The 10,776-nt window shown below is 46.8% G+C and overlaps 1 protein-coding gene and 1 pseudogene across 1 annotated transcript; both read left to right on the forward strand.

The window, feature by feature from the left end:
• The window catches only part of LOC123043856 (protein CHROMATIN REMODELING 5-like), a 27,896-nt pseudogene extending 17,605 nt beyond the window's left edge, over positions 1 to 10,291 (forward strand).
• LOC123043855 (uncharacterized) lies at positions 847 to 2,544 on the forward strand. The gene is made up of 3 exons (XM_044466443.1): positions 847 to 1,135; positions 1,214 to 1,413; positions 1,497 to 2,544. The coding sequence occupies exons 1-3, from the start codon at positions 924 to 926 to the stop codon at positions 1,568 to 1,570; spliced, it is 486 nt and encodes a 161-aa protein (XP_044322378.1). The 5' UTR covers positions 847 to 923; the 3' UTR covers positions 1,571 to 2,544.
• Positions 10,292 to 10,776: the final 485 nt, after the last annotated feature.

The following is a 10,776-nucleotide window of genomic DNA, read 5'->3' on the forward strand; positions in this document are numbered from 1 at the left end:
TTTGTGCTTTACGTAGATGTAGCATTACTGGTGGATTTTAGGTTCGTGGTTTGGGTGATTCTCTCGTTCTCTTTTCTTGCATGATCCGATTGAAAATCCTACATCTACGAAAAGCCACGTACAGCTTTACGTAAACTTCCTAACAACTAAATCTCTCCCCCCCTAAGCTTCCTAACAACTAAATCTCTCCCCCCCCCCCCTGATTTTCAGGGGGTGGGCCCGTCCTCCCCCTTATCTCCAATCATATTCATCCACCTGATTTATTACGTTAATCACGTAGAACTTTTTACGTAGCTCTAGCATTGCTCTGATCCGATGCTCCTTTGGGTTGTGTGGGATCCATTCCATGGGCTGTGCTACCAGAGCATCTCATCGTGGTCGTTGTTTGTTCTAGGTGCTATCGCCCCCCTTGGGATCCTCCAAGCCTCTGTGCTTAGGATCCTCTTGTAGACCTTGCTCTCGCATTGCGACGGTGGCTTCGTCAAGTTGGCCGTGCGTGCTGCTCGTGTTGGTGGTCCCGTGATGCTTGCACCACTTTATCGGTTGATTTTATGTGTTTTGGGTGCAAGCTCCGGCGGCGAGCGATTTTCATGTGGTTCGTCGGTTCGCTCCGAGTTTTGGTTGTGGTTTGGTTAGGAGGCACCCGGCTCGTCGCATTCGCCACCTGTGGCAGGTCCTCTTCCTCTCTAGATATGCGTTTCATGCTTGGTTGTGTAATATAGCAAGGAGATTTCCGAGAGTAGCGATAGAGCGGACGAGCTCGCGCGCACCTGTTTTGTGGACCAATGGTACACGGTCACGTGGGAGTCGGCAGTCAATACTTGTTCGTATACGCAGTGGGAATAGTGCATGTAAGGTAGTGGGCCCGTACGATCTGCTCGGCGGAGTTAGGCATTGCCGTGACGGCAGGCCATCAGTACAGGATGCGGCCGCCCCCGTACCGGCGTGGCCAAACGGCGTCGCAACAGGAAAAAGGAATCTGCCTACCCGGCTCGACCTCTCGGGCACCTGCTACTCTCGGACAGATCCCCTCTTCCCTCGGGTGCTTTGCTCTGCGCGGCGGAGAGATCGAACCAGTGGTGGCGGCACAGGCGCTGGGAGATGCATTCGAGTTCCTATCAGATCTGGTTAACAGGTATGGTTTTTGCCCCCGCTGTAGATTGTAGTGATTTTGCGGCATGCACCTCAGTAGCGTTATCCGGTTGGAGGACAGATTCCCTCTTCCCACGTTGGGTGGTGAATACACGCGGCCGGCGCAGCCGGTTGCAGATCCGGTGGACGCAGTAGCCGAGTCCAGCATTGCTGATGTTGGTGATGCCTCGCCGGCGCTTGCGCGTCTAGCAACTTGTTCGCACCGGATTCAAAACAGTCAATGTGCAGGGACGACCCGCAGGCACCGTTCTGGACGAAGAGGTAAATCACGCCTAAATTATCCCCTGACTGTATTATTGGCACCGTTGTGGTGCAGACGCTCAAGTGATATTGCCACTGCTTAGAAAGAGATATTACTGAAAAAGGCGAAACTGTCATGCGTGCTGGGGTGTTGGAAGGATGCGTTCTCCAGTGTTAAAGTCAATGTGGTACTATATCTGACAGCAACGATCTAATTGATGCTGGGTCCATGTTGGGTGGGCACTTGTTGAACGGCCACCATGCGCCGGTAGAGTGTGCACCCTATAGAAAACAATCAGGGGATATGCAGAGAAGACTGGAACTGTTAAAGCGCCTGAAGTCGGCAGGAGCTCGGCTCATTAGGTGAAGAGACTACTACAATACGTACTCCTAGGAAATTGCATTTGAAATCAAGTAGTAATGTGACCTGTGATTTACTGATCAGCTGCTGAAGATAATTAATATCTTACCTTTTCAGGTGTTTTATCATAATTGCCACACGAATGTCAGGTGTTTTTTCAGGTGTTCCCCTCGCCTTCGGCTGCCATCTTGGCGCTAAGAGGTCAGGGGACCTCGCATCTTCAAGAGTTGTACGTTTTTCGTCATCGTCTATTGATCATCGTTTTTGTAAGAATAAATTTACTTTTGTTCTTTTGGCGGTGCCATGATATTAGAGAGTTTTCTGTCCTCACGGATCCGACTATTCAGATCTGGTGAATTTACATTGGTGTGACCATTTTTTTGTTGGTTTGATTCTTTGTGAAGTTGAAATCTTTCATCGACATCGTGGTGAAGATATTGTGATTCGACGGCCTGCACTTTTGAAATCATCCCCGCCTCAAGTATGTTCATCGATAAAGGCTTTCCATCTTTTTGGATGGACGACTCAAGGCGTTTTCAAAAACTATTATTGATAATGTTTGTGTGGGTGAAATAGTGACAACCACGTTGCTTTGGTCCAATTGCAGCCTCTTTACCGAAGTCTTTGAAACATTTTTTCTAGCAGAGATTGATACAGTGAAGGTGTTTTCAAGAGATTTTATTATAGTTCTTAGTCATAAGAGTTATTTTGTATTTTGTTAGATTTTAGATACGAATCAGCGTATATAAAATTACACGTGTTTCTCAAAAAAAAAGTGGCCGTTCCAGGAATTCAGGTTTGTGATGTCAATTTAAACTTGTGATGTCAAACACATATATATTTACAAACTTTATACTACCATCTTTTGCACAAGTTTTATTTGTAGTCAAAGTTTTGCCGTAATATTGTGTGGTTTCGGCAGACCAAGGGTTCGTCGTTAAAATGGAGAACTGGTTCGTTCACAAAAAAGAGGAGAACTGATTCAGGAGGGATATGCGGGCGTGATAGGATTCGCTAAATGAGTGCTCAGTTTCAGAAAAAAGAGAGGGGTCACGTGTGTGCCTCATCTACAGCTGCCGGCATGCACATTGAACAGATGGGTCCAGGTCATCGACGCCGCTTCTGGGACAAACGGCCGTCCGCTATTCACCTGTGTCCGACCGACTCCTATACGGCCCAAAATATAGGATCTTCAAACAAACTATACACCGACAATACCAGACGCAGCCCATATCCCCTTGAGAACGAGCGGCAAGCGATTCCGGGACCAGGCGAGCTCGTCCGCTCCTGTCAATTTCCGGGAGATTTCCTCCAAAATCATTCATGATTAAAAAATCCCGCGACGCCGAGGCACGAGATCCCAACGGCTTACGGCTCTGTTATTCTTTGGCATATGCCGTGCGCGCACACTGCCAAAGCTCCGGACAAACGGCACGCAGCGATGGCCGCTACGGAACAGAGAGGTCAATACTCAACAGCGCCACAGTTGCTCGCGGGACCGACAAACCCATAATAAATACTATCTCTGTTTCTAAATATAAGTCTATGTAGAGATTTCATTATGAACTACGTACGGATGTATATAGATGCATTTTAAGTGTGGATTCATTTATTTTGCTTCGTATGTAGTCCGTCTAGTGGAATCTCTATAAAGACTTACATTTAGGAACGGAGGGAGTACTAACCAAAGAAGTGAATCTCGGGATCGAGTCGCACAGTTTGTTCGCGATCAATCTTGATCTGCTCCATGCCCTGTTTGTGGCGGCTTCAGCTTCAAGCAGGGCTGTTCGTCATCGCACGCTCCCACAGATGAGCTCCCTCGCAATCGCAAGTAAGTACTATACGCTTCTCACCCGTCCCATGCATGTTGTTGCATACCTACATCAGCATTGCTACAATGGTACTACAAGAGCTGGGAAATCTCACTGCAACGCAATGCTCTGTGATCTATGCCTCAGGTTCCTGGGTGACGCTGATGAACTTGTGTGGTAGCCCGGCTTGTTGCGACCAGGGCGTCCTCAGAGAAGTATTCAACGCCTCCACCTGCGTGAATCACCTGGTGGAAACGGGCATCGTCGCGCCTCTCGCGGTCGTGCTCTTGCTCCGGTTCCTCGTCCGGCTCCCCGAGAGCAGAGCGTCCGCCACGCGCCGCCAGCGGCTTCTCAGGCCCAGCTCACCGCTGCATCTCGCCACCGTGGTGTTCAATGGCTGCTTGGGGTTGTTCCATCTCGTCCTAGGACTCTGGATGCTGCTGGGGAGCAACTTCGACAACCATCCGGATGCCTCTAGGACTTGCCTGCCGCACTGGTGGCTTGTGACACTGTCCCAGGGATTCAGCTTGCTCCTCGCCGGCTTCGCTTTCGCCGCCGGGAGCCGGTTTCTCGGGTCGGTGTTCGCTCAATCATGGTCGGTCTTGCTGACCATCTATGCGGTGTTCGTCTCCTGTTCCTCGGTTGTCGCCATTGTTGCTCAGAAGCCGATCACTGTTAAGGCCTGTTTGGATCTCCTGTCGCTGCCAGGCGCAGTTATGTTTCTTGTCTACAGCATTCACAGCAGCCATGCCCATGATGATCAAGAGGGACATGAAGGATTATACGAGCCACTGAAGACGGATGACACAGCTGACAGTGAGGTAGCTGATGACTCTTCAGAGGTCAGCCAGCAGAAGGTGACTCCCTTTGCCAGAGCTGGCATTTTGAGCCAGATGACATTCTGGTGGCTGAACCCTCTGATGAAGACGGGCTACGAGAAGCCCCTCGGCGACAAAGACATGCCGCTGCTAGGCGCCACGGACCGGGCACAGAGCCAGTACTCGATGTTCGTGGAGAAGCTGAACAAGAAGAAGCAGACGTCACATGATGGCACACCACCATCAATCCTGTGGGCTATCGTTTCTCATCACAAGTGCGGGATCATGGTGTCAGGTCTCTTCGCCCTGCTCAAGGTGCTCACCTTGTCCACAGGCCCGCTGCTCCTGAGGGCATTCATCAACCTGTCAACCGGGAAAGTGACCTCCGATTCCAAGCATGAAGGCTATACGCTGGCCGCGCTCATGTTCATCTGCAAATTGTGCGAGTCGCTGTCGCAGAGGCAGTGGTACTTCCGCACGCGGAGGCTGGGGCTCCAGGTGAGGTCGCTTCTCTCGGCGGCCATCTACAGGAAGCAGCAGAAGCTATCGAGCTCGGCGAAGATGGCACACTCCTCCGGGCAGATCATGAACTACCTCACCGTCGACGCGTACCGGGTCGGGGAGTTCCCGTACTGGTTCCACCAGACATGGACGACGGTCGTCCAGCTCTGCATCGCTCTGGCGATCCTTTACAGCGCGGTCGGCGCCGCCATGGTCTCGTCCCTGGTCGTCGTCGTCATCACCGTGCTCTGCAACGCTCCGTTGGCCAAGCTGCAGCACAGGTTTCAGAGCAAGCTGATGGAGGCGACGGACGCGAGGTTGAAGGCCATGTCAGAGTCACTGGTGCACATGAAGGCGTTGAAGCTCTACGCGTGGGAAGGTCACTTCAGGAAGGCCATTGAGGAGCTGAGGGAGGTCGAGTACAGGTGGCTGTCGGCGTTCCAGCTTAGCAGGGCGTACAACAGCGTCCTCTTCTGGTCGTCGCCTGTCTGGGTCTCGGCGGCGACATTTCTGACATGCTACTTTCTGGAGATCCCTCTTGATGCCAGCAACGTCTTCACCTTCATCGCGACCCTGCGCCTGGTGCAGGACCCGATTCGGGCCATACCGGAGGTTCTCGGAGTCGTGGTGCAGGCTAAGGTTGCTTTCACTCGGATAGAGAAGTTTCTAGGTGCACCTGAGCTGAATGGACGAGCCAAGGAGAAATGTTCCTCTGCAGGCATCGGTTACCCGGTAGCTATGAACTCGTGCTGGTTCTCGTGGTGCGAAGATCCATCAAAGCCTAACCTGAAGGATGTAAATTTGGTGGTCAAAGCTGGGGAGAAGGTTGCGATTTGCGGGGAGGTAGGGTCGGGGAAGTCGACGCTTTTGGCTGCGATACTCGGAGAGGTCCCGAAAACTGAAGGCACGGTATGCTTTTCAATAACATCATCTTCGTTTTTTTAATGAAATGCAAAACCACACATCTGTCAGTTTATAAGACTATATATGATGTATCCATGCCTTTTGGATATTCTCGTGGCTAGTATAGCTATTATTAGTACTTGGCTTCCTAAAGAAAACAATATCTGCACTTTAACTTAAGTTCCCTTCTTATTTGATTGCAAATGTAGTTAACGCTGTGTTCGGATGTCTGTATTCGAGGCCTCTGTATTGAATTGGTTTCATTTCCACTGTAAACTTTACCACTTGCAAATGTTGTAGCAAGTATAGATGCAGTATTCAGAATTGATAGCCTAACATTCAGCTGATGGAAAATTAAACATTTATAAGGTCATGATGTGACAATAAGCTTTAATCATGTGTAAAATGTTCATCCATCAGATTCAAGTCTGCGGAAAAATAGCATATGTGTCACAGAACGCATGGATCCAAACCGGAACCGTGCAGGAGAACATTCTCTTCGGGTCTCGTATGGACAGCCAAAGGTACCAGGAAACACTCGCGAGGTGCTCGCTGGTGAAGGACCTTGAGATGTTGCCGTACGGAGACGATACTGAAATCGGGGAGAGGGGAGTGAACCTGAGTGGCGGTCAGAAGCAGCGCCTTCAGCTTGCTCGTGCGTTGTACCAAGATGCAGACATATATCTCCTCGACGACCCTTTCAGCGCCGTCGATGCCCATACAGCAACCGGCCTCTTCAATGTAAGGATCACAATTATCAGCAGCTTTGCAGAGTGATTAATGATTTTAGTGGGAAACTGTTGTTTAAATTAAGTTACCATTGATTTATCTGACATGCAGGAATATGTCATGGGCGCTCTTTCAGACAAGACTGTTCTTCTGGTCACCCACCAAGTCGATTTTCTACCCGTCTTCGACTCCATTCTGGTCTCCCTCTCACACACACATATCTATAATGGCCTGTAAGTTTTTGTTCATGTTATCATCTAAACTAGTCGTAATTTTTAACAGCTGATGTCAGATGGGGAGGTTATTCGGTCGGCACCTTATCGAGATCTATTGGCGGACTGTCAAGAATTCAAAGACCTTGTAAATGCCCATAAGGATACCATTGGGATTTCAGATGTTGATAACAATGCTGCTCCTCACAGAGCAAACGGAACATCAACAAAGGAGAAGCATCATGCCTATGGAAGTGGATACACAAAGTCTGAGAAGCCATCACCAGCACACCAACTGATCAAGGAAGAGGAAAGAGAGACAGGAGACACTGGACTTAAGCCCTACATGATTTACCTGCGCCAGAACAGAGGCTTCATGTATGCCTCTCTGTGTGTCATTTCTCACATGATCTTCATAGCGGGGCAAATAGCGCAGAACTCTTGGATGGCGGCGAATGTCCAAGATCCGCGTGTCAGTACACTGAGGCTAATCACTGTGTACATTGTTATCGGACTTTGCACGATGTTGTTTTTGCTATCAAGATGTCTATCGGTTGTTGTTCTCGGGGTCCAGACATCGAGATCCTTGTTTTCCCAGTTACTTGACTCGTTGTTCCGTGCACCGATGTCCTTTTATGATTCTACTCCTCTAGGAAGGGTCCTTATCCGGGTAAGAATTCTTGATTAGATGGCAAACATGATAATAAATTTGAAATTCTGTTTCACATTCTGACGTTTTTAATGATGGGCCAGCTCTGTTTTCCCTTGTAATGCAGGTCTCTTCCGATTTGAGTACTGTCGACCTTGATGTCCCATTCGCGTTCATGTTTAGCCTTAGTGCCAGCCTGAATGGATACAGCAATCTGGGGGTATTGGCTGTTGTTACATGGCAAGTTCTATTTGTGTCCGTGCCAATGATAGTTTTGTCAGTTAGACTACAGGTAACTGGTTTTGTTACAGTTATATTTGGCAGTAATTATTTCATGCACCAGCAGATGTATTCTGTTGCTTTTTTTCATCCAAGGGTGAATTAATTAACCGTTTTCCATTAACGTTTCCGATGATCTGTCATGTTTTTTCTTTTGCCATGCAGAAGTATTACTTAGCCTCTGCTAAGGAACTTATGCGGATCAATGGCACTACCAAGTCCGCTCTAGCAAATCACCTAGGCGAATCGATTTCAGGGGCTATAACCATAAGGGCCTTCGAGGAAGAAGATCGTTTCTTTGATAAAAATTCTGATCTTGTTGACAAGAATGCTATCCCATACTTCTACAACTTTGCAGCAACAGAATGGCTGATTCAACGCCTTGAAATAATGAGTGCTGCAGTCCTTTCTTTTTCTGCATTTCTCATAGTTCTTCTTCCTCCAGGAACTTTTAGCCCTGGTCAGTAGCTTATGCTAAGCACAAGCACCAAAAGCATTTGTTATGAAGAGATCAACATTACAATCGAGAAACTAATTACTTTTGTTACTGCAGGTTTTGTGGGAATGGCTTTGTCGTATGGTCTTTCCCTAAATATGTCTTTTGTTTCCTCTATTAGAAAGCAATGCACCTTTGCGAATCAAATAATATCCGTGGAACGGGTGAACCAGTACATGGACATAAAAAGTGAAGCAGCAGAAGTCATCGAAGAAAACCGGCCGGCACCGGATTGGCCTCAAATTGGTAGTGTGGAGATTAGAGATTTGAAGGTAATGAATCAAAAATATGAATATATACATGTATGCCTTAAGAGGTGAAAACCTTTAGGATTAATTGTAACAGATTGTGGTATAAACATTTTGTTTGACAGATTAGGTACAGAAAGGATGCTCCCCTTGTACTGCATGGAATCAGTTGCAAGTTTGAAGGTGGAGATAAAATTGGTATAGTTGGTCGAACAGGAAGTGGGAAAACAACGTTAATTGGCGCATTGTTTCGCCTTGTCGAACCATCTGGAGGGAAAATAATTATTGACTCTTTGGACATCACTTCTATCGGCTTACATGACCTGCGTTCACATTTGGGCATCATCCCACAAGATCCAACACTTTTTCAGGGCACTGTAAGATATAATCTAGATCCTCTTGGGCAATTCTCAGATCAACAAATATGGGAGGTAATATATGTAATGATACATAATTTTTTATGTTATTTTTCTTATCTTATTCAATCTGTCAATCATCAGATGACTTAACCATGGCAAATTAGCTCAGTTATCAAGGTAACATATATATAGCAGTTTCAGAAAGTTCACCACGTTGTCAAACTGAATTAAGGGCATCTCAGATGACAAGTTACCTTTCTCCTTTTATGTCCCTTGCACATCTTAAAATGAATCACCAATTCACCATAGTTGTCTTACCTTCTATTCTGTTGCAGGTTCTTGATAAATGTCAACTTCTTGAAACTGTCCAGGAGAAAGAACAGGGATTGGATTCACTTGGTAGGAAATTCCATCTGCCTATGCACTTTAGTTTTCAGAGTTCATTTTTTCTGTTCCTAAGAAGCTGCGAAAACAGCAAGCTATACCTCAGTCATTTCAAAGTTCAAAATAGGATGAACATACGTGTGCTACTCAATTTTCCGTCAGTAGTCCTAGGCGCACTAGATATATCTGTTTGCTAGCACAATTTCCGAAACTGTGTAATTGTTCATATTACTAATCAAGATCATTGTCATACAGTCGCGGAAGATGGGTCGAACTGGAGCATGGGCCAAAGGCAGCTCTTCTGTTTGGGACGCGCACTTTTGAGAAGGTGTCGCATCTTAGTTCTTGATGAAGCCACGGCCTCTATAGACAATGGAACAGATGTTGTCCTTCAGAAGACTATTCGAACAGAATTCAAACATTGCACCGTTATTACAGTGGCACACCGTATACCGACAGTTATGGACTGTGACATGGTACTTGCAATGAGCGATGGTATGCTTTCCTATATCACCAACATAAGAGAGCTGCAGTGATTCTCTTATTGTTAGTCTTATTTACGGGCACAAAATTAATACGGAATATAAATCATACTCGGAACCAAAATGCAATGTGGATCCTTTTCCCCCAACACTACTAAAGCTTTTTTTTTTACACCAATTAGTGGATGCTAACTTCACTAGTTTCATACAGTGACCCGCCTTTTTCCGTTGTATTATCTTAGTCTTGCTAAAACATTTTTATAAGATAGGACTACATCATATATTTTCATAGTCCATACTAATGATGCATATAATCTTTCAGGGAAAATAATGGAGTATGACAGACCTACAAACCTAATGGAAACTGAAGGATCTTTCTTCCGCGAGCTGGTCAAGGAGTATTGGTCATACACATCAAACGGAAATATATAGGTCATTTTGTTTATTCACAAGATTCTAGCAAGGCAATAATAAGAAAGCCAACAGAATTTGACAGGAATTCATGTACATAGAAAACAGAGGAATCCAAGTAACATACTTCTAGTGCTAAATTTATGCGACCATACCACTGACACCGTATGGCGCTTTTAGTAGGAACAAAGAAAGGAGGTGTTGGTGGGACGGGACATTGATTTTCATAAGTTTTTGCTATGGAAGGGCATACAAAGGAAACCAGCAAACTTGTCCTTTGCTAATACCTACGAATCAAGGGTTCTGCAGTAACCAGATCCATAGGAATTAGAATTCAAACACAAAATTGAAAAGCTATTTGTTCTTTCAAAGTACTGACAATTAAGAGCTGCCACAATTCATGGTTCCATGAGCAAAAGTCTTTGTCAAATTAGACCCTTCTAATAAAGCCATTCGTGCTGTTCCCGATCTAATTAACTACTGCAGGCATTAGTTTCTAACTGAGCATATGTAGAGTGAGGAGATGTTCTACTATAGCAGTCGGTAGCGAAGCATACCATCGATGAAGAGTGCGGGGAGGAGCTCCAGAGAAGCGTTCTCACCGGAGAGGTCTGCAACGAGGTCAGAGCCCCAGGTCTACACGAGGATGTTGGAGAAGGCTTCCGTGGGGGAGGTCCACACGTAGCGGCGGAGACGCAGGGCCGCAGGGGGTGGGGGCGGGCGGCGCCGCCGGCTACCTGC

This window comes from Triticum aestivum, chromosome 2B (assembly GCF_018294505.1).
Source record: "Triticum aestivum cultivar Chinese Spring chromosome 2B, IWGSC CS RefSeq v2.1, whole genome shotgun sequence".
NCBI classification, from domain to species: Eukaryota; Viridiplantae; Streptophyta; class Magnoliopsida; order Poales; family Poaceae; genus Triticum; species Triticum aestivum.

Coding starts and splice junctions, on each gene's coding strand:
- LOC123043855 (XM_044466443.1), top strand. CDS start 924: ATGCGGCCGCCCCCGTACCGGCGTGGCCAAACGGCGTCGCAACAGGAA. Junction 1,136..1,213: donor CTATCAGATCTGGTTAACAG/GTATGGTTTTTG, acceptor GTTGGAGGACAG/ATTCCCTCTTCCCACGTTGG. Junction 1,414..1,496: donor GCACCGTTCTGGACGAAGAG/GTAAATCACGCC, acceptor GCCACTGCTTAG/AAAGAGATATTACTGAAAAA.